The 24,872-nt window shown below is 43.4% G+C and overlaps 1 protein-coding gene across 1 annotated transcript in view; it reads right to left on the reverse strand.

The window, feature by feature from the left end:
- Window positions 1–2,635: 2,635 nt before the first annotated feature.
- PROS1 (protein S) overlaps window positions 2,636–24,872 on the reverse strand; it is a 124,105-nt gene continuing 101,868 nt past the window's right edge. The window contains exons 9-15 of the mRNA XM_069760982.1: window positions 19,391–19,509; window positions 14,052–14,241; window positions 12,347–12,511; window positions 10,255–10,423; window positions 10,007–10,158; window positions 6,490–6,721; window positions 2,636–4,340 (exon numbers count right to left, since the gene is read on the reverse strand). Coding sequence (XP_069617083.1) covers window positions 4,198–4,340; window positions 6,490–6,721; window positions 10,007–10,158; window positions 10,255–10,423; window positions 12,347–12,511; window positions 14,052–14,241; window positions 19,391–19,509 — 1,170 coding nt within the window. The 3' untranslated portion in view covers window positions 2,636–4,197. The remainder of the gene's footprint in view (window positions 4,341–6,489; window positions 6,722–10,006; window positions 10,159–10,254; window positions 10,424–12,346; window positions 12,512–14,051; window positions 14,242–19,390; window positions 19,510–24,872) is intronic.

Consider the following 24,872-nt stretch of genomic DNA (forward strand, 5'->3'; position numbering starts at 1 on the left):
GAGGCACTGGCCCACCTGCCTCTTCAGAGTCAGAGAGATAAAGCTTTTGGGCATCACTGCACACTGCCTCTTCTTCCATTTCTCCAATGCTGCTTGGCTGGCCCCCTGTTTCCAAGCCAAGAGATTCAGAGAACAGAAGTAGAGACGGCTCCTGTCCTGGGCTCTCTGACTGCCTGGCCAATTTGGCAGGTGGTGAAGAGACAGATGGCTGCTCTCCAGTGCTCTGTGCCTGAGAGGATGTGGCACTAACTGAAGTCGATGCCGAGGCGTTAGCTGCCATCCACCCGACAACGGCTTCAATTTGGTCTTCACGTAGCAGCGGTGCACGGCGCTCTCCGACAAAGCTGCGCATGAAGGACTGTTCCCTGCTGAAACTGAGTGACGACGAGTCACCGGCGCCCGCAGCAGGCACAGAATCACCACGTCCTCTCCCTGCTCCTCTCCCTGCTCCGCGCCCACGCCCACGTGCCTTACTCCCTGCCCTCTTCATCTTGGTTGACAGATAAAGATAAGCAGAAAAGTACTAAGGCCTTAGTGTGCTTATTCCTGAAATGCTCCTCCTAACAGGTGTAAGAAACACTAATGTTGTAAATTGTGGACTAAACTTTATTATTTTTCAAATGTGGCCTACACAAGTGTTAAGTTGTGTTTGGTGAACTTAACTTTTTTTTTGGTGCAGATCGGGCTACAGAGCTAGTTTAAATCACACGGAGACCGTGTAGACAGCCGTAAACGGCGCTGCAAGGCCAAAAAACCCTCCTCTCGGTTATCCTATATAGTGTTTTTCCACTATTTAGCTGGATACGAGTGGAAAGACACTAATAGGAATTTTTTTTTTCAAATTTTAAACAGGCTGCACTATTTGAAAAAAAGTAAAATTTTTCTCAAGGTATGAGGCAGTAACGAACCCTGAGCTGAATCCAACCGGCTATGGCTGCACACAGTCTACAGGGCGAGCTGGGCTCACACGGAGACCGTGCAGACAGCCGTAAACGGCGCTGCAAGGCCAAAAAAACCTCCTCTAGGTTATCCTATATAGTGTTTTTCCACTATTTAGCTGGATACGAGTGGAAAGACACTAATAGGAATTTTTTTTTTCAAATTTTAAACTGGCTGCACTATTTGAAAAAAAGGAAATTGTTTTTCAAGGTATGAGGCAGTAACGCACCCTGAGCTGAATCCAACCGGCTATGGCTGCACACAGACTACAGGGCGAGCTGCGCTCACACAGAGACCGTGCAGACAGCCGTAAACGGCGCTGCAAGGCCAAAAAACCCTCCTCTAGGTTATCCTATATAGTGTTTTTCCACTATTTAGCTGGATACGAGTGGAAAGACACTAATAGGAATTTTTGTTTTTCAAATTTTAAACAGGCTGCACTATTTGAAAAAAAGTAAAATTTTTCTCTAGGTATGAGCCAGTAACGAACCCTGAGCTGAATCCAACCGGCTATGGCTGCACACAGACTACAGGGCGAGCTGGGCTCACACGGAGACCGTGCAGACAGCCGTAAACGGCGCTGCAAGGCCAAAAAACCCTCCTCTAGGTTATCCTATATAGTGTTTTTCCACTATTTAGCTGGATACGAATGGAAAGACACTAATAGGAATTTTTTTTTTTCAAATTTTAAACAGGCTGCACTATTTGAAAAAAAGTAAAATTTTTCTCAAGGTATGAGCCAGTAACGAACCCTGAGCTGAATCCAACCGGCTATGGCTGCACACAGACTACAGGGCGAGCTGGGCTCACACGGAGACCGTGCAGACAGCCGTAAACGGCGCTGCAAGGCCCAAAAACCCCCCTCTAGGTTATCCTATGTAGTGTTTTTCCACAATAGAGCTGGAGACTGGTGGAAAAACACTAATAGGAAATTTGAGAAAAAATGTGCAGCAGGCTGCACTAAGAGCAAAAAAGGACAACTGTGTGAGGCAGTGTGAACCCCCCCTGAGCTGAATACAACCGGGTATATGGCTGCACACAGACTACAGAGTGAGCTGCACACACACACACACACAGAGACCTTGCAGAACGCTGTTAAAACAGCGCTGCAAGGCAAGAGCAAGGTGAACAGTGAAGAACACACAGCGTTTTGCTAAATTAGCCTTTGGAAAGGAAAATAAAGCAATTAGCTAGCTCGACTGGCCCTCAGTTAGAACACAGCGTCCTGTCCCAAACTGAAATCACAGCAGAGTGAGCGCAAAATGGCGGCAGCGTTTTTTATAGTGCAGAGTGACATCATTTCAGCAGCCAATCCAAGCCTTGCCAGTACTTACATGCCCACCATGCTAAACAGGATGTGCCCACACTTCCAATCATTCCTCATTGGCTGCTGCGTTCAGTTTGAATTCTGGGAACTTCCGATTCCGGTATCCGATACGCGGGAAGTATCGGAATTCGGTATCGGAATTCCGATACCGCAAATATCGGCCGATACCCGATACTTGCGGTATCGGAATGCTCAACACTAGTAACGAGTGAATTGGCATTTTTTTGCAATTCGTTTGATCACTCTTCATAACAATCTAGAGTTACTGCAAATTGCCACTATAAAAACTGAAGCAGTAAACTTTGTGAAAACCAAAATTTTTGTCAGTTTCAAAACTTCTGGCCATGAATGGAGACTTTTGGTTGGCAGTTCAAGGAAGTACAACATTGTTTATTTTATAGCTATGAATATATATTGAGAAAAAAATAAGTGTTATGGAAGATTTGTGCACAACATCCACGTCTTACAGCCATTACAGTAGCCTTCAGACGTATACAGCATCTAATGTGACACCATCAGAATGGCTGTGATGGCATCTAGATACTTGACCATGTCCTCCTTAGTACCATATTTCTACACTTTTCTCAATTCTATTTTCATGACGGTGAATGATCTGACCCATCTTGTGATGACTATTCCACTTATTATTTCTTTACTTTGTCGAATTCAACATTGTAAGCCTGGATAGCTGATGCCATTGCCCTCTGACTACTGACCTTTTAATCTGTATTACATTGTCATATAGCCCATGTGAGCTTTTTTTTGCCGGTGCAAGTATGGAATCCCATTTGTCCAAAGCACATTTTAGCACAGGTACATGATGACCTGAACTGGACACAGTATTTCAGATGAGGCCTGACCAAGGAGGATTAGAGGGGGATAATTACTTCACGTGATCTAGACTCTACATTTCTCTTAATACATCCTAGAACTGTGTTTGCCTTTTTTGCTGCTGCATCACACTGTTGACTCATGTTCGGTCTGTGATCTATTGGTATACCCAAGTCTTTATCACACGTGCTGTTGCTTAGTTCTATTCCTCCCAATAGCATGGGAGCATCACATCAGTCTACAGATTGTTTGCGGCATTGTAACTCAACCCACAATAACTTCAGTGATGCAATAAAGTGCCTAACATGTAGAAAACGTAGCGCTATTTCTCCAAGAAATCAGTCATGTTTTTTCAATCCTGGACAACTTCTTAAAAGCAAAACGTATAGAGTCATGTGAGAAAAGGGGGTTGTTGTAAGTAACTCATAGTGGCTAGAATATCTGGATTCACCAACAAAGCTTTGTAGGTGAAAGTTGAGCATGTTTAACCCTTCCACCCGTGGGTGATTTTCCGTTTTTTGTTTTAATTTTTTCCTTCCCTTCTTCCATTACTTTATTCTTTTGTAAATGTACGTCGTATGTCGTGTAGGGTTAAAGACCCATTTAGAAGACAATATGATCTTTCTGTCCCCACATACGTACGTAATCTGCAGTACACTCACTGTTCACATGGGTTAATGTGCAGCCAATAATGATGATTTTTATGCTGGTATAAAAATCAATACACCCAATGAATTAGCATTTTGCTATTCCAAAAAAGTGAGATCATTGGGACTCCAACTGTTGGGCTTTACAGATGCCAAGAATCAAAGTGTGGCAGCCCCTTTCTTAGCCATAGAACATAACAGACATAACTGGATTCAAGAAACAAAAAACTATAAAACTTTTACCATTGTATAAATGGAATACTACACATTTTCTTGTTGTTTTTTTCTTGTGATATTAATAAAATTGAAAATATAAAGTAATTATGTTCGGCACACGATACCGTACAAAGTATTAAAAACAGCACACGCAATTCTGGCACATCTCTCGTCAGTTTGGTAATTCAGTAGTAGTAGATGCTACAAAAATATAAAAATACTGTATGACAAGTCCCTCTATGAAATTAAAGGACAGGAATGTGATCGAATGTCATTTTGCTTGAGCAGGGCATCATCCAGGTCAATCAGATTTCCATTTACAGTGACGTCCATGCAGCCCACGTAGAAGGCAGAGACAGGAGTAGCCGTAACTGGGATATCTAATAATAAAAGACACGGCGTTATTCACATAAAACCTAGGTGCTAATTCCACTTCTGCAACCCCCATTCACTATTAGGCAATAACAGCGCATACATATGGCATGAATGCTGAAATTTATCATGGTATTTTAGAGAAAATGTTTGTTTTAGAACAATATATCACTTTGTAGATTCAAAATTCTGTGCTGGATATTTTCTTCTCAAAAATCTTTCTGATCCCCATTCCCTTCTTTATTTTTGTAAAATAGCTGACCATTTTTCAGACTGCTTTATGCATAATCCAGTTTGGCACTCCTGATATCGAAGGTACCAATGTGCTCAGACCCTGACACAATGCTGGGACCAAAATGTCCAGAAGTCCAATCTGGGCATCAAGATTCAATAGGAAGACTCACAACTTACCCATCTGATCTATTACCAATTACAATGCAATCAAAAGTGCACATCGGAATCATTGAAGGGATATCCTCAAGTTCCGTAACAGGTAAAATTGCAAAATACTTGTAAAAACTAGCACATTTGCAATTTACCTCTTATTTAAAATCCTCCCTATTTTTCAGAGCTCGAAAGCGTTGCTCTAAAGCTGGCCAGATGGATGGATTTAACGAGGTTCAGAGCTCCTGCGTTCCTCTGATGCTACAGAGGCAAATCTTCAACTGCTTGCAGCAACTGAAGAGCGCACAGTAAAGTAAGAGGCACAACAATGACTTTTTTATAACCTGTCAATCATCAAGAGTGCTAAAAGCAAGAAGCTGGGAGGCAGGGAAGTGTTGTGCTCATGAACTACAACCCCTCTAATCCTGCTGGACTTAAACATTCCAAGAATGATACTGTTCATGGGGCTGTAGATGTTCTGTAGGCGATTGGTGATACTCCAGATAGTAGTAAAATACCCCAAACTGCAGAACAACAGATAATACGGCACTCATCAGCCCCAGCCAACAATCCATTTTAGTTTTTCCTTTTTCTATAACAAATTTTTTGAAGGTGGAATAGTTTTGTAGGATTTACTAGCTAAATATAGTATTACCACTATTTCCATTTTCAATCTATCCTATAAAAAAGGTCTAAAAATGCCCCTCCTTCAATAGCTGTTGCTTAGAGCTCATTTGCCTGACAGATTTGTGCCCTTCCACCTTCGTACATGTAGAAATTCAGCTTGAGCCAGATTTCATGCGTCCCGAATGGGGAGAGGTGACTTATCTCAACATAACAAAAGTTGAAATTTAACTTGGTCGATCCTTCTTTTCCCCCCATCATCATCTGTGACATTGACACGTTCTACTGAATTTCTTAGATGCCTTAGAAGAATGACAGGTACTATATATAGAAACCATACAAGATATTTATAGCCTAGTATAGAACTAGGAAATTACAAAGGGCAAAGCTGTTATCGATAGCAAGCTTAAGGGGAATCTGTCAGGATGATCAACCCTCCTAGGCCGTCAACATGGACATGAAGGTCATAGGAAGCTGAATAAAATGAGACCTGCCATCCGATGTCTTATTCTAGAGAAATCCTAGTATTTCTTATTTGTAAATGACCTCTTGCAGGATATGGGGAGGATGCTGCCTGGAAGATAACTCTGCCTCCAGAGATTAATTTTACATGAAGGGAGAGTTACCAGTGTGAGACAAGTAACTAACTAACACAAAACAGGAAAACTGAACTTTGTATTCTTGAAAACATATTTTTGCAGCTTTTTAAACTCTGCTGTATTGCAGAAATAATACAACCCTGTCTGCCTGTGAGATGGAAACTGGAGCTGAGAAAAACCTGCAGATGTGTCAGGTATAATCAAACCCAGCTCTGCAGTTAGATCAGGAAAGCAGAGAGCGGCCATTACACATCACAATGGTAACCATTACACATCACACTAGTAACTCCCCCTTCATGTAAAATAATCTCTGGAGGCAGAGTTATCTTCCAGGCAGCGTCCGCCCCAGAGCCTGGAAGAGGTCATTTAAATAAAGTGATAAAAGATGATTTCTCAACAACAAGGCATCGGATATGAGACATAGAAGTAGGCCTTTTTCCGTGGTCTATGACCTGTATTTCCATATTAATAGTTTAGATAGGTCAAATGTGGAGACAGATTCCCTTTAAAGGAAATTATCCATAATGTGGGGACAGAGATATGGACATACCAGGAATGCCTCCTAAATACGTATCCACTTGGCCGCTCATTGACTGGTCCAAAATGGCCAGCTGCTTCTTCATTTCTTCCTTGCCTATGTAATTAATGTCGGTATACGAACTGGAGGTTATTTCCACAGTGGACTTTGTTGCTGTAAAACTTATTGATAGAGTCTTGTCAGTACATATTCTTTTGGTTGTGAGTCGTGCCACTGTAGTGCTCTGAATGCTGACAATAATATCCTGCAGGAAAAATATACACATTTCAAAATTAAAGGAATATATTAAATAAGAGTACGTAAATAAATATATGATACTGCCCAGGTCCTGCCATTCTTTCCCAGGTCCTGTGTCACCAGGGCCGCCATCAGTGCATTTCTGCCCTGACTGGCATATGGGGCCCGGTGGGCAGAGGGAGCCCATTCTCATCCGCTCACCGGGCCCTTGCCGGCAGGCTAAATCAGGACCTTAGCAGCGCTGCAGCAGCAAAGCTATTGATGTGCGGGCCTGTGCCTGCACATCAATAGTTAACAGCCGCCAGCCAATCGGAGGCTGGCAGCTGACGTCAGCTGCAGCGTGCACGTTGCCGGCGCCTGACATCATTGTCAGTCACCGGCGAGTGCGCGCTTCAGCTGAGTGGAGGGAGCTTTGCCTTCGCCGTAGGAGCGCGGCCAGGTAAGAACTTTTTTTTTATTATTGAGAGCGGCGATCCAGGGGGCCCTGGGGAAGAATGCAGGAGACATGGGGTGGGAGGCAGAATGCTGGAGACACTGGGGCACAATGCTGGAGACACTGGGACAGAATGCTGAACACACTGGGGCACAATGCTGGACACACTGGGGGCACAATGCTGGACACACTGGGGGCAGAATGCTGGAGACACTGGGGGCAGAATGCTGGAGACACTGAGGGCAGAATGCTGGACACACTGGGGGCAGAATGCTGGACACACTGGGGGCAGAATGCTGGACACACTGGGGGCAGAATGCTGGACACACTGGGGGCAGAATGCTGGAGACACTGGGGGCAGAATGCTGGAGACACTGAGGGCAGAATGCTGGACACACTGGGGACAGAATGCTGGACACACTGGTGGAAGAATGCTGGACACACTGGGGGCAGAATGCTGGACACACTGGGGGCAGAATGCTGGAGACACTGGGGCAGAATGCTGGAGACACATGGGGCAGAATGCTGGACACATTGGGAGCAGAATGCTGGACACATTGGGGGCAGAATGCTGAAGACATAGGGGACATAATGGAGATACGGGGCATGATTGGATCATGGGGCAGGATGGATACGATGGAGACAGATGGGGCAGGATGGGGAGATCATATAGGGCAGAATGGATACTCATCAGGGCAGGATGGGAGAACATATGGCTGACGCCAGAAATGAGGCACACGGGGGCCAGGATGGTGAATATTATTACCATAGGGGCAAATTAAGGGATATTATTACTGCAGTGATGTATTTATTTTATTTTTTGAGTATACTGTTTTAAATGGGGGGGCGGCACTGTTACTGTGCAGAGTGACACTATGTCGCCTATTTTTCTTCATGTGGGGTAATGTAGAAGTTGGGAAAAATTAATTAATGTGTTCTACAAGCGGAGCTCGATATAACTGTGTTATTTCCTGCAGAGATGAGCCCAGTCTGGAAGCAGTGATGGTGGTCTGTGCTGGATGAAGATGAAAAACAAAGATGAAGGGCTTTACCTAGAGACGTCACTGGTGAGTCAGTGTGTTACCTATACACTGACACTATACACTGTATACTATATACAGAGGTCCTCTGTATAATGTCACCAGTGATCACTGTATTACCTATACATTATATACAGAGCTCCTGTGTATAATACCACCAGTGATCACTATTACCTGTACACAGACACTGCATACTAAGTACAGATCTCTTGTGTATAATGGCACTTATGGTGATAGTATTGTGTTTTTTGTTATTACTGATCAGTATTGTAGTATTCAGTCCCTATGTGGTGGTAATATGTGGTCTGGACATGGTGTTGCAGTATTTGTCCCTTGTATGTGCTATTTGGTCACTTTGTGGTAGAAATATGTGGTCTGGTCATGGTGTCGCGGTATTTGTCCCTTGTATGTGCTATTTGGTCACTTTGTGGTGGTAATATGTGGTCTGTTCATGGTGCGGTGGTATTTGTTTCTTGTATGTGATATTATTCGGTCATTGGTGGTAATATGTGGTCTGGTCATGGTGTTGTGGTATTTGTTCCCTGTATTTGATATTATTTGATTACTGTGGTGGTAATATGTGGTCTGGACATGGTGTAGTGGAATTTGTTCTTTGAATGTGATATTATTGGTCATTTGAAAAATGGAAAAATAAATAAAAATATACCTAAATTGTATTGCATATTTTAACAAATATTTAATAGGTTACAGTAGAGCAGGGCCCGGCCAAAAGTGTCTACCATGTTATGGTGGCGGCTTAAAAAATCTTTTGGCCAAAACAAAAGCTGCCAGTTATATGTGTGATCTGGTGATGGGAACTGTTAATGTGTGATAAATGTGAAGTGGAGTTTTTCCAAGAGAGAGTGGTAGGACTGTGGACAGTTTGAGGGGTGGAGCATGGAGGCGGGTCTGGGGTGGAGCCTGGGTGGAGTCTCAAGGGGGCCCTGAAAATTTTGCCAGAATGGGACCCGAAATTTCTAGTGGCAGCCCTGTGTGTCACTGATGTTGACAAATTGTTGTTACATGCTGAAGCAATAGGAATTCTGAATCATCAGGTGTCAAACTAATAGAATTTCATTAAATAAATGCATTAATATATTTTTTCATTTGTGGTATATAGATCATGGTCTTCATTAAAGGAACTCATTAAATGGATACAAATATTTTTAAAAGTGCTCAGACTGGAGTTGGCTTGAATCGATTTACAGAACCTGGTCCTTTGGCTGCGTCAGTAATTTGTGACTGCTGGACCATAAGAACAGGGTCCTACATCCTGGCATCCACAGCTCTTCTTCTGATTAGCTTGCCTGGCGTGATATCACAAAGCAACGATGATATGTCTCCAGGCCGGCTAATCAAAAGAAGAGGAGCGGATGCCGTGGGTAGGAGGTGATTCTCGGAGCTCTACTACAGCGGGCACAGATTATTAACATAACTAATGGACCAGGTCCAGTGAATTAATTATCTCCAACTCTAGCGTCGACTTATTAAAAAAAAGAAAAGTATACCCACTCTCATGCATCCCCAAAGCTCCCATTCCACTCGTACCTGATCCTTGCTGGTCTATACTTTTTGGGCTGGTTTCAATACACTGGAAATGCCTGTTCATCCAATGACTGACCACAGCACTGACCCACCTCAACTAGAAATTGGCAGAACGGCATTTCAGCCGTGTCGGAATAGACCAGAAAGTAGAGACTAGTGGATACTGGAAAAATGTTATACAGAAGCGGCAATGGATCATGTCTAAACTCTTCTAAAGCCCAACTCTACCCAACAACACGAAATCTAGAACTACACATATAAAGCTAAATCTTACTTGTACAATATCCAATGACTTATCTTCAATAGCTAATGCCAGAGGGACTGTCTCCTCTTTAACCAGGGCAAACATCATCCCAGTGCTGGTAGACGATCGAATGTTTAAGGTAACGTTTACTAACCAGTCTCCTTCAGCTGATGTGTCGTCGGCTGTAGAGAAATATAAGAGAGTAAATATTTTATTGGATAGCTACAAACTCTGTAGCATTCTTCATGGCTTCTAACCCTGATCATTCAATTACTTACTGTAATTTACGTAAATCTGGGCCACTCCTCCACCCGGATAATAAGAACCTTCCTCCACAGAAACCAGACAGTGCTTGCTCTGCTTTTCTTGAATAACTTCTTTTACCCCCAGGGCTCCTTGATTCATCAAATTCCATCCACGAATACATCCATCTAATCGAGGGTTAATCTGTAACATTATGATTATAAAAGGAAGAGCAATGGTTATGGCCATCTGTCGGTGGAGGTATTTGGCAATGTTACTGTGATGCTGAGTCAGAAATGTTACGCTGAGTCACTACACATGGACAAGCCATGAGACAGGGAAGTCAAGAGGTCCGGGGTCAGATACCAAGAGAGTACGTCATAAAAAGAAGGGTAAGACAAAGGCACAGTCAGATCACAGTCTGAGGTCAGAATTCCAGGAAGGTAACAGATCAAAACAAAGTGGTTCAGCAAACGGATGGTCAAAGGCAAGGTCTAAGGTCAAGTAACAAAAGATCACAAACAGAGCACTGAAAAACAAAACTCTGTACATCATATAGTGTGGGGGAAACTTCGGGGGCCATCATGCAGTGTGGGGGCTACTGTGCGGGCCATCATATTAGTGGGGGCTGCTAGGGGGGCCATCATTCAGTGTGGAGGTTACTAATGAGACCATTATACAGTGTAGGGGCTTACTACCATTGTAAGGTGTGGGAGCTACTAGAGGGGCCGTCATACAGTGTGGGGACTACTGTGCAGGCCATCATATTAGTGGAGGCTGCTAGGGGGGGCCATCATTCAGTATGGAGGTTACTAATGAGACCATTATACAGTGTAGGGGCTTACTACCATTGTAAGGTGTGGGAGCTACTAGAGGGGCCATCATACAGTGTGGGGGCTACTGTGCAGGCCATCATATTAGTGGAGGCTGCTAGGGGGGGCCATCATACAGTATGGAGGTTACTAATGAGACCATTATACAGTGTAGGGGCTTACTACCATTGTAAGGTGTGGGAGCTACTAGAGGGGCCGTCATACAGTGTGGGGACTACTGTGAGGTCCATCATACAGTGTGGGGGTTACTTTGGAGCCTATCATAGAGTGTAAGGGCTGCGGTGGGGCCATTGTGCAGTTTGTAGGCTAATGTGGGGCCATCATACATTAAGGGGCCATAATACAGTGTGGGCTACAACAGGGGCCGTAATACAGCATGGGGGCAACTGTGAGAGCCATTATATAGTGTGAGGGATACCATTATACAGTGTCGGGGCTACTGTGAGGTCATCATACAGTGCATAGAAGAGCTGTGGACATGTTATATTGTGCATAGGGTAGCTGGACAGGGAGAGACTCAGGAGACAATATTAAATGGGCACTTATTTTTATAGGGTTACACGGGGCATTATTACTGTCTAGGGGGCAAAACGTGAGCAGTATTTTCTGGGGCACTTGCTTAGGGCATACATTTTTTCTAGGGGGCAATTTTACCATCTAGAGGGCATAAAGCAGGCATTTTATTTTGCAATGGACACAGTGGTTGACGTTAAAATGTGTTAGGGGCTAAGAGGAGTACTGTTTTGTGCCAAACACCTGGTGCAGTAACAGGGACACATTCAGTAGTAGTTGCTCGGCATTGGATTGTAAGTCACCATATATAACTGTAATGTAATCTCCTATATGTTCTGCTGGACTGGTGTCTAGGTCACCATATGGCGTTAATATTGGTGTTGGGACATTGAATGGAGATTTATTTTCAATAACAGCATGGTCACTGTGATTGTAAACTTGGTTACCTGGTTAGTGGCCCACTCAGAAGATTTGCCCCCCATGAGCTACGCCTCTTGTGCAGACGTATTCTCTTACATCTGCCCTCTCTTCTACTTTTTGCAGATTAATAGGATCATTCAGGAGAGGGAGAGGAGTTATTGGAATGTTTTTAATAGTGCAGACAGAGAGCAAATCCATCATACTGAAGCATACAAGAAGAACATGGCGGCATGATACCAGTTGGGTGATTAGGTGGCTACCATGGCTTCTGAGGGATTTCCAGCTCATTTAATTTTGGTATGCAGTCAATTAAGTTATTTATAATTAAGAGGATTACAGTGTAGACATTCCTTAAAATTACCGGTTTAATGAGATTTTCTACTTTCCGTGGTAGTCCTGCAATGTAGACTTTGGTTTCCAGAATACCATTCATGGGTTTAAACAGATATTTGGGGTTGTTGATATTCATAACAGCTTCCTTTGCTATCTTAACACTGATGCTGTTTTCCAATTCCTCCACGGACACCTAAAAAAAACCCAATAGAACAGAGAAGTGAATATACTATTATGTTGATGACTAGGACGTAAGCACAGATCTAAAGTTAATATCTGAGGATCAGCTTTTGCCAAAATTATGAGTATAAAGCCATGTTGAGAAAATGCCTTTATATTTTGCGGTCAGCTCTCTTTGGTACTGCTTGCCTTGAACATAACTGACAGGTTCGGGAGGATGAGCTAAAATGTTTTTCATGAATTTCTTTGCACAGCCAATTGTAAGTTTTTGCCTATGCCAGTGTTTCCCAAACTCCAGTCCTCACAGCTCCCCCAACAGATCATGTTTTCAGGATTCCATTAGGAGATCCAACACCCAACAACCCCCACCGATCATCTGGAAGAAACTCTGTAGGTGGTGGGACAGCACAGCTCAGAGGCTTTGCAGATCGGCTCCCATTCAATGGCAGCTCTGGAGGGCTGTGCTGGCTATGGAAGCAATGTCTGTTCCATTCGGAAGTTACAGGACCACTGCAGCCGGTGATTGGCTGCAGTGCTGAGGCGACTAGAAAAGAGAGGTTTATGTGCGATCGGAGCAGACATTGCTTCCGTAGCCTATGCAGATCTCTGGAGTGACAATTGCTCTGTCCACGAGTGTGTTGGAAGGAGATTATGACTCTTATAATAATCTCTTATAATAATCTTTTTATTTTTTTATATAGCGCTAACATATTCCGCAGCGCTTTACATTTTTTTTTTTTTTTTTGCACACATTATCATCACTGTCCCGGATGGGGCTCACAATCTAAATTCCCTATCAGCATGTCTTTAGAATGTGGGAGGAAACCGGAGTGCCCGGAGGAAACCCACGCAAACACGGAGAGAACATACAAACTCTTTGCAGATGTTGTCCCTGGTGGGGTTCGAACCCAGGACTCCAGCGCTGCAAGGCTGCTGTGCTAACCACTGCGCCACCGTGCCGCCCCTGACTCAGTTTATTGTTTTAAATCTATCACTACCTAAAAAAAAGACACTTTAAGAGTCAACTTGAAATTAATATTTCTTTCCTAGTGAAGTGAAGATTCCAAACTTGCAGACATTTTGCAGATTAAAAGCAACTATATGCCAATTACTAATCTACTATATTCTGGTTATTTTTCGCTCACGAACTGAGTAATTAATGCAGTCGTAGAGTAGAAAACAAAATCTGTAGGGTGTAAGACCCCACTGATGCCGTGTGAAGGCCTCTTGTTGTTGGAAAAGGCGTTGACCCCTGAACTGTAAAGGACGTCCCTGTCATTGATTGGCAAATGGAAGGAAGGAGGCGCAATATAATGCCAGTTGTTCCAGAATATTTACAGAAGAGAGAACACGACAGGTCCGGCAATGCCACAAGCCATGAGATAACCAGTCATAAATTATCCTGCATTCAATAATCTAACACTGCACATGTACAATCAAAATGTTATGAAGGTATTAAAAATACAAATGAAAAAGTCGAACTATTCGATTATTTTGCCTTCTATTGTAATAATAACTAAAAATGACTAAATAAAAATAAAGCTCCATCTTACTATGTGCCACTGTCCATTATTGATGGCTTTCCCACCGGTTGTCACTTTTGTCCATAGCTCGTTCTTGAACTGAATCTCGATCTTTCCATCCCTGAGAGCCAGTAGGAACCAGGAGGTGCTGTTGGCAGCCTCAGCATACAGAATCACCCCTTCTCCGTCGTACGTACGGAAGTCAAACTCTGCCGAAAACCTAAATGGAAAGTGAATTCCTCAGCGACAAAGTGACAAAAGTTCTATGAGGAGCAAAGGACACTTTCTCTAATTCATGATCAAGTTCAACTTAGTATCCTACATGGGAGGGAAAATACAGTATGGCACCGATATGCATCCCTGCAGAAAATAACTGAGCCCTGCAAGCTGTGACAGAACTACAACTTCCAGTATAACCTGCCACATACACAAATCATGCACGTCAGCAGCACACAAACTCAAGGTCAATTAATGGTTGTATTAGGGGATGGTCACAGGTTTGCTGCAGATTTCATTGGTGAAAGTTAAGCAACTGTCCCACTCATTGAAAATCAGCTCCATTCATCTGAATGATATTTTTACACATCACAGAAATTTATGCCACAACATCTGGAGATGTAAAATGCACTCTTAAAGGGTTTTCCCACTACATTTTCACCTGCTTTCATATGTAATGTACCAATTCGTCAAAACAATCCACAATGTAATATAATAGTATTACCAGCGCTTCTTCTCTGTGGGTCATGCGCAGTTCCTCCTTCTTATGGTGTTTGGCCCAATCCACCCCTCTTCCTCAAAGTATCAATCAAATCAACGCTTCAACAACCCCAGTAGGATTGTGACATGTTCCTCCATTTCTCTCCAAATCTAAAGACTGGTGATGAAGAAGATTGGACAAGACCAAGCCGAAATAGTCACTCCTGTATTGAGCAGGGGATTGGACACGATGACCCTGGAGGTCCCTTCCAACTCGAACATTCTATGATTTTATGAGGAAGGAGGAACATCACATCAATGTTACATCGCGTCACCTACCGTACAATCTTCTCAAAGGAAGAACACATGTAATAAAAGAAGATTGTTCTGATGAGTTTGCACACATGAAGCTGGTCAAGAAGTTGTGGAAAACCCCAGTGAAACACACACACTTAATTTTGTCAAGATAGAAAGTTATGAAAACTTTGCAAAGTAGGGAGCTTATTTTTATCCCTACAAAAAAGTTGCATGTTAGTGGCTTCCAAACCCCTGTTTTTCCCCAAACTATCTGCCCTCAGCTGCACTGATGTCAGAACACGCTCATTTGGAGTACAGATGATGGCAGTGACAAGGTCATCACATGTCTCCTCTGAGTGTCCTCCTTATCACAACAATCTCCTCAAAGTTAGTGAGACACAGGTGGTGAGCAGAGCTTGTCATCATCTGTACTCCAAATGAGTGAGGACACTGCAATCATCTGTACTCCGAATGAGTGTGGTCACTGCCATCATCTGTACTCCAAATGAGTGTGGTCACTGCCATCATCTGTACTCCAAATGAGTGTGGTCACTGCCATCATCTGTACTCAAAATGAGTGTGGTCGCTGCAATCATCTGTACTCCAAATGAGTGCAGTCACTGCCATCATCTGTACTCCAAATGAATGTGGTCGCTGCAATCATCTGTACTCCAAATGAGTGAGGTCACTGCAATCAACTCTACTCCAAATGAGTGTGGTCATTGTCATCATCTGTACTCCAAATGAGTGTGGTCACTGCCATCATCTGTACTCCAAATGAGTGTGGTCACTGCCATCATCTGTATTCCAAATGAGTGTGGTCATTGCCATCATCTGTACTCCAAATGATTGTGGTCATTGCCATCATCTGTACTCCAAATGAGTGTGGTCGCTGCAATCATCTGTACTCCAGATGAGTGTGGTCACTGCAATCATCTGTACTCCAAATGAGTGTGGTTACTGCCATCATTTGTATTCCAAATGAGTGTGGTCACTGCCATCATCTGTACTCCAAATGAGTGTGGTCTCTGCCATCTGTACTCCAAATGAGTGTGGTCACTGCCATCTGTACTCCAAATGAGTGTGGTCACTGCCATCTGTACTCCAAATGAGTGTGGTCACTGCCATCTGTACTCCAAATGAGTGTGGTCACTGCCATCATCTGTACTCCAAATGAATGTGGTCGCTGCAATCATCTGTACTCCAAATGAGTGAGGTCACTGCAATCAACTCTACTCCAAATGAGTGTGGTCATTGTCATCATCTGTACTCCAAATGAGTGTGGTCACTGCCATCATCTGTACTCCAAATGAGTGTGGTCATTGTCATCATCTGTACTCCAAATGAGTGTGGTCACTGCCATCATCTGTACTCCAAATGAGTGTGGTCACTGCCATCATCTGTATTCCAAATGAGTGTGGTCATTGCCATCATCTGTACTCCAAATGATTGTGGTCATTGCCATCATCTGTACTCCAAATGAGTGTGGTCGCTGCAATCATCTGTACTCCTAATGAGTGTGGTCACTGCAATCATCTGTACTCCAAATGAGTGTGGTTACTGCCATCATTTGTACTCCAAATGAGTGTGGTCACTGCCATCATCTGTACTCCAAATGAGTGTGGTCTCTGCCATCTGTACTCCACATGAGTGTGGTCACTGCCATCTGTACTCCAAATGAGTGTGGTCACTGCCATCTGTACTCCAAATGAGTGTGGTCACTGCCATCTGTACTCCAAATGAGTGTGGTCACTGCCATCATCTGTGCTGCAAATGAGTGTGGTGACTGCCATCATCTGTACTCCAAATGAGTGTGGTCACTGCCATCATCTGTACTCTAAATGAGTGTGGTCACTGCCATCATCTGTACTGCAAATGAGTGTGGTGACTGCCATCATCTGTACTCCAAATGAGTGTGGTCACTGCAATCATCTGTACTCCAAATGAGTGTGGTCACTGCAATCATCTGTACTGCAAATGAGTGTGGTCACTGCCATCTGTACTCCAAATGAGTGTGGTCATTGCCATCTGTACTCCAAATGAGTGTGGTCACTGCCATCATCTGTACTGCAAATGAGTGTGGTGACTGCCATCATCTGTACTCCAAATGAGTGTGGTCACTGCCATCATCTGTACTCCAAATGAGTGTGGTCACTGCCATCATCTGTACTGCAAATGAGTGTGGTGACTGCCATCATCTGTACTCCAAATGAGTGTGGTCACTGCCATCATCTGTAATGCAAATGAGTGTGGTCACTGCAATCATCTGTACTCCAAATGAGTGTGGTGACTGCCATCATCTGTACTCCAAATGAGTGTGGTCACTGCCATCATCTGTACTGCAAATGAGTGTGGTCACTGCAATCATCTGTACTCCAAATGAGTGTGGTGACTGCCATCATCTGTACTCCAAATGAGTGTTGTCATTGCCATGATCTGTACTCCAAATGAGTGTGGTGACTGCCATCATCTGTACTCTGTTATGACCTGGTGGTTAGGAGCACCCGGAATGTCCTGATAGTTAAACCTCATACAGGACGAGCTCTGGGATGTGGGAGCTCTGCTGACCGCAAGCCCTAATCCTATCGCACACACTAAAAATAGCCGTGGAGTGCTCCTGACGCTCCCTAGGCGCCTCGTCACAGCCTAAGGACTAGCTAGCCCTAGAGATAGAAAATAAAACCTTGCCTCAGAGAAATTCCCCAAAGGTAAAGGAAGCCCCCCACATATATTGACTGTGAGTAAAGATGAAAGTCACAAACGCAGAAATGAAACAGGTTTCAGCAAAGGGAGGCCAGACTTACTAAATAGACAGAGGATAGGAAAGGTAACTTTGCGATCAGCACAAAAACCTACAAAAGACCACGCAGAGTGTGCAAAAAAGACCTCCGCACCGACTCACGGTGCGGAGGGGCCACTCTGCATCCCAGAGCTTCCAGCTAGCAGGACAAAATCATGATAACCAGCTGGACAAGAAAACAGTGAACAAATAATGACTATCAGGAACTTAGCTTCTGCAGGAGAAGGCAGGTCACCAGAGAGATCCAGGAGCGAACTGAACCAATGCAAAAACATTGACAGCTGGCATGGAGTAACGATCTGAGAGGAGTTAAATAGAGCAGCCAACCAAAGGATAAACCACGTCACCTGTGTAAGGAACCTCAGAAGCAGCAGCTTCACTCATAGCCACCAGAGGGAGCCCATAGACAGAACTCGCCGAAGTACCATTCACGACCACAGGAGGGAGTTCGACAACAGAATTCACAACAGTACTCCAAATGAGTGTGGTGACTGCCATCATCTGTACTCCAAATGAGTGTGGTCACTGCCATCATCTGTACTCCAAATGAGTGTGGTCACTGCAATCATCTGTACTGCAAATGAGTGTGGTCACTGCCATCATCTGTACTGCAAATGAGTGTGATATCAGCATTCCAGCTAATAGCAAGAACATAAGACTGGCTGAAAAGCAGGGGTTTGGTAGCCACTTATTACAATTCTTTTTTTTTTACAAGATTGAAGACAAATTCCTCTAAAAAGTGATTTGCGAAGTGTCAAACTTCCCTGCTGGACAACATTATTTACAAAAAATATATAAAAGTTTAGCTAAGCTTTAAGGATCTGTGACATAGGAATATAATGGAGTACCCATAACCTGCTATGTGTGTCTCCAATGTTATAATTGTCATGTGATTGCTAGGACACCATGCAATGGCGCGCAGAGGAGTCCATAGGGACCACCCTACATCTGTCTTGCGAATCTAATTCACAAATCACAGACTGGTGTGAACGTCGGTGTGCAGTCTGCTGACAGATGCTAACGGTGGCCATTACATGGGATGCACGCTGCTTACACACTTCATTTACATTCTGTAATCAGAAACATTTTAACCTGAAGATCCTTAAAATATTCCTAAAAATGACTAAGAAAGCATAACACACAATGTTAACCAAGAAATTAATCTCAAAGTATTTCAATTTGTCGGCTATCACATTAGTAAGGTTCCTGCAGCTGGGACTACTAGCAATGTCTATACCGATGGGTCCAAATCCCTAATCTTCAAGAGATTCCTACCAAATCCACTTTCAGATTCTCAATACAGGACAGAGATTCCTATGTATGCACATCATCGTGGTTTGTGCAAAGGAGGCTGGCTGACTGTTTGTTTCAAGAGCTTAGCTAGACCCATTTTCTGTCACAGGAAATGCATAAATGAAAAGGGGAGCTGGCTTAGCTACTGGAGTGGTCATAGCTGTAGCAGTGGAAATGTGACAATACAGGAAACTGTCATGTTTCAGCAAATTCCAGATACGGTAAGTTGCTGGGACCTAAATCCAGTAATGAAAATGGGAACTCAGTAGTTTATTTTACTTACCGAGTAACATCAGGCAGTCTGAATCTCAGATACACTACGGGTATCCCTGTGAATTGTTCCGCCAGGTACAGAAGTTCATAATTGGTCTCCAGATTGAGTGGAACACAAACAGGGATGCGCTAAAGCAGACAAAAACAAAAAGCAGAATTCACATATATATGTCATTATTATTATTAAAGGAGTCATCCAACACTAATATTGTAAAAAATAGCAAAACCACAACTACTCAACAAATCTCTCCCCCAGCGACCAAGTGCTCTCACTCTTGCAGCACTACTGGGCTTTTGCTATGGCTAGGTTTCAGGATTCAATCCGGTGACCTTTTGCTTCATGGTCAGTTTCCTTCTCTGAAAGGTCAGTACCTTTCAGCTCCGTCCAAATGCTCATAGTTTCTTTTGTTTTTCCTTTCTTGGCTGGCTTCTCTCTAGGTGTTTTCCATTTTCCCTTTTGGCTCTGTCCTATCACATGTTGGGATGGGCTTTATATGTTCACCTTTCCCTTACCTCACTTGCTGGCTATACTTCTATTTAGCTAGGTATTTGGAGTTCCAGATCCTCAGCTACGAGTTTACCTTGTCCGGTAAGCTCCAATTGTTTTTCCTGCTGCAAATCTGTAAGTTTTCCTCCCCAGCATCTTTTCTTTCTTCTCCATGTTTGGGAGTATAGGAGATTTCACATATTCCGTATGTTTTTTGGTTCTCCTTATTTATCCCTGTCTATCCTTTGTGAACATGTTTAAGTTTCTGGGATCTCATGTCTTCCTGCATGCCTTCCTCTACCTATGTTGGATTTGTGCTGTGGTCTCTCCTCCGATTCCTCAGGAGGTACGAGGAACTCCTCAACGGCCTTTTAGGGAGCAAGGTCTGAGGAGGTGCATTTAGTTTTGCGGCTAGAGCTTTTTCTAGTCTGTAAACGGACCAGTTGGGTACAGGTGCGGCTTTTCTCTTTGGTAGTCCCGTTACCCATATAAGAGTGGGAGCATGATGATAAGAGCTTTGTTCACATGCACCCAACACATGACCATTGCTCCTAATCAGTGGATAAATCGATCACATGCTGTACTACTACTGGCATCATGGCTCCTATCGCTGGGCAGACTTGAACACAAAATAATGCACATCACACTCTGATCAAATTTTGATCATAATTTGTTCAGAGTATGAGCATAGCGTGATCGTGATTCTATATGATGAGAATAGGATGGAGAAAAAGTCTTCATTTTCTGAATTCTGTCAGTCTGTAGAAATCGGATCTGCACTCAGAAGTCATCTGAGTACAGGCCAATGTTTTACACACATATTGACTTGCGTGATGAGAATAAGATGGAGAAAAAAAAAGTCTCCATTTTCTGCATTCTGTCAGTCTGTAGAAATCGGACTGCACTCAGAAGTCATCCGAGTACAGGCCAATGTTTTACACACACTCATTGACTTGCGTGGCCAAGTACAATCGAGATATCGAATGAAACACAGATATGGACTGTTTTTTCCCATGACTGGCTTGATCTGAGGATTAAAATTCATCTTGCTATGCCTGCAAAACTAAGTTAAAACCGCTCGATTCTTATGTCAACCTTTTATCATCTGCCAGGGAACAGTCATGATTCCATGTTACACGTTAGATGGTCAGCTGATTTTACTGGCATTAGCAGGTTAGACAGACTTTTATCTAATGTATATGGAGGCCTGTAAGGTTGTCAAAGGATTACAGCGACAGAGAGGGGCTAGAAGATCACATCATCTAATTTCACTCCTGCACTAATTGCAAGCACTGCTCCTTCATATTAAATGGTGCAGCTTTCTATTAGCAGTGCATGGGTTAATCTGTTCAGTTTAGACTCTTTGCAGCTTTCCTGCTCGGATGACCTCAGCTGTTCAGTGTTGGCCACTCTTCTCTCATATATACTCGCCTCTGGCAATCTGCCAGTGTTAGGCTACCTTCACACATCAGTTTTTTTCCGTTAGTCACAATCCGTCGAAATTTAAAAAAAACGGATCCAGCGACTGATGCCGCCGGATCTGTTTTTTCTCATAGACTTGTATTAGCAACAGATTGCGATGGATGGCCTCACGTTTCAACCGTCGTTCGCCGGATCCATCGAAAATTGTTGATCCGGCGTCCGGAGATGACGGACAAAGTAACGTTTATTTGTCTCCATCGAGACCGTCGCTGTCCGTTGTTTGCTAGCGCCGGATCTGTCAAATGACAGAATCTGGTGACGGTTTTTTTAAACTGAGCATGCTCAATTTTTTTAGGATTCAATTAGCAAGATCAGCTAGTCAGATCCGGCGAAAAAACGGATCCATCGCATCAGTTTTTCACAATCTGCGATGGATCCGTCAAGCCAATGGATTGTGACTGATGGCAAAAAACTGATGTGTGAAAAAGGCTTTATACTACAGCCTGGTGTGGAGTGGAGGAGACAATTGTTGGTAGAGGCATTTTGAGTGTTGTTCTGTGACTGGTGGATCGGCTGTGTGCAAATCCTCTCCTATTTGGTTTACCTTCCTTTTCTTCCTGGTGTTCCTCTCTCATCTGTGAGTGCATATTTACGGTATATGTTTAGTATTTCATTTATCCCTGTACGTCCTCCCTTGTTAGTCTAGTTTGTATACATACATATATTATTACTCCCCACTTCCCTTGGGGAGGGGGACATATATAGGGTTGATTTAGGAGTTCAGTAAAGCACTAGGCGGCCACAACGTCTTCATATTCAGAACTAATCTGGGGAGCAGGGATAGCTAGTACAGTCATGGACAAAAATTTTGAGAATGAGACAAATATTAATTTTTCCAAAGTCTACTGCTTAATTTTTTCTAATGGCAATTTGCATATACTCCTGAATGTCAGTGATCAGCTTAACAGCAATTACTGTACTTGCAAAGTCAATATTTGCCCAGAAAATGAACTTTAACCCCAAAACACATTTCAACATCATTGCAGTCCTGCCTTAAAAGGAGCAGCTAACATTGTTTTAGTGATTGATCCATTAATACAGGTGTGGGTGTTGATGAGGACAGGGCTGGCGATCAATCAGTCATGATTAAGTAAGAATGACATCATTGGACACTTTAAAAGGAGGCTGGTGCTTGGTATCATTGTTTCTCTTCAGTTAACCATGGTTATCTCTAAAGAAACACGTGCAGCCATCATTGCACTGCACAAAAATGGCCTAACAGGGAAGAGTATCGCAGCTACAAAGATTGCACCTCAGTCAACAATCTATCGCATCATCAAGAACTTCAAGGAGAGAGCTTCCATTGTTGTCAAAAAGGCTCCAGGGCGCCCAAGAAAGACCAGCAAGCGCCAGGACCGTATCTTAAAACTGTTTCAGCTGCGAGATCGGACTACGAGCAGTGCCGAGCTTGCTCAGGAATGGTAGCAGGCTGGTGTGAGTGCTTCTGCACGCACTGTGAGGCCGAGACTCTTTGAGCAAGGCCTGGTTTCAAGGAGGGCAGCAAAGAAGCCACTTCTCTCCAGAAAAAACATCAGGGACCGACTGATATTCTGCAAAAGGTACAGGGAGTGGACTGCTGAGGACTGGGGCAAAGTCATTTTCTCTGATGAATCCCCTTTTCGATTGTTTGGGACATCTGGAAAACAGCTCATTCGGAGAAGAAGAGGTGAGCGCTCCCACCAGTCTTGTCTCATGCCAACTGTAAAGCATCCTGAAACCATTCATGTGTGGGGTTGCTTCTCAGCCAAGGGAATCGGCTCACTCACAGTCTTGCCTAAAAACACAGCCATGAATAAAGAATGGTACCAGAATGTCCTCCAAGAGCAACTTCTCCCAACCGTCCAAGAGCAGTTTGGTGCCCAACAATGCCTTTTCCAGCATGATGGAGCACCTTGCCATAAAGCAAAGGTGATAACTAAATGGCTCATGGAACAAAACATAGAGATTTTGGGTCCATGGCCTGGAAACTCCCCAGATCTTAATCCCATTGAGAACTTGTGGTCAATCATCAAGAGATGGGTGGACAAACAAAAACCAACAAATTCTGGCAAATTGCAAGCATTGATTATGCAAGAATGGACTGCTATCAGTCAGGATTTGGTCCAGAAGTTGATTGAGAGCATGCCAGGGAGAATTGCAGAGGTCTTGAAGAAGAAGGGTCAATACTGCAAATATTGACTTGCTGCATTAACTCATTCTCACTGTCAATATAACCTATTGGTACTCATAATATGATTGCAATTATATTTCTGTATGTGATATAAACATCAGACAAACACTAATAAAAACCAGAGGGCAGCAGATCATGCGAAAAGATAATTTTGGTATCATTCTCAAAACTTTTGGCCATGACTGTACACCCTTACATTAGGGAGAGATAAGGAGCCACTGGTCCCTGGGTATTCTGACAACAGAGCTGTGACATAGTTAGTACTTTTTAATAGACTGAAAAAGGTTACTAAACTTAATAAAGGTACTATGGTTCCTGTATATTTTCACATGGGCGATACAGGTAAATGTATGATTGTGTTTCCGGCATATGTTAATACAGTTTGTGTAAGAAATATGCAATCTTACTATACTGTAAAACTACATAAATATAGATAAGCGTGGAAATACTGTATCTATATTGAGAGAGATACCGAGATCTTGGACATGTAGGCTTGCTGCACAACCATCTCCGCTTCACACCTCTCTGGTTGTTAGAAATCAGATAAAAGTTCATACATGTACGCCTTCAAAGTTGTGGCTGTGAAAGCAAACAGCAGGTGCAGCGGCCGCATCCAGGTGCAAAAAACACAAGTAGGTTATTGCTCTCAGCACAAGGGAGAAGAGTAAAAACAGGGGATGATATCAATAATTGAGAAGTGCGGACTGTGTGTTATCGTGTTCAGCAACTAATTGACTCTGCACAGTAGGGCTGAGAAGATTCACCCCTCCAACTCCCCGCTCACTTCTTCTCATTACAGATGTGCTGCAGCCAGAAAGATGAAACGCGGCACGGAAAGTACCCCAGGGTGATGCTGTCAGCCTCACTAATACACAGCACAAGACGGCAAGTGGAAAAGAAACAGGGTTCAGATAGGAGGGAATGCTACCGGATGTCTGCGTTTAATAATTAAAGGGATTTTCCTTTTAAATATTTTTATGCAATATCATGTACAGTATGTTTGCCTCTAGAGACCCAATCCGGAGTAGGGGATGCCCAGTCCACCGTTCTCACCCTATACAGGCACTCATCTTCCAAGGCTGCGCAGACCCCAGGATCTAGAGAGCAATTTCAAGAGCACTGCCTACAGACCTGCCCCCTAAAAACAGAATGGTCTATGTGGTTCCTAAAGTCTACAATATATTGTCCGGCGTCTGAAGCGGCATGTTTGGTTAATTAAAGGAAACAGGTCATGGGGATATTTGTTATATAATCTAAGAGCAGCGTAATCAGGAGCAGAGACCCTAATTACAGAAATGTGTCTTTTACTGGGATATTTTTTTCAATACAATCAGTGTTTTATCAGCAGGAGAT

This window comes from Ranitomeya imitator, chromosome 3, assembly GCF_032444005.1.
Source record: "Ranitomeya imitator isolate aRanImi1 chromosome 3, aRanImi1.pri, whole genome shotgun sequence".
NCBI lineage: Eukaryota > Metazoa > Chordata > Amphibia > Anura > Dendrobatidae > Ranitomeya > Ranitomeya imitator.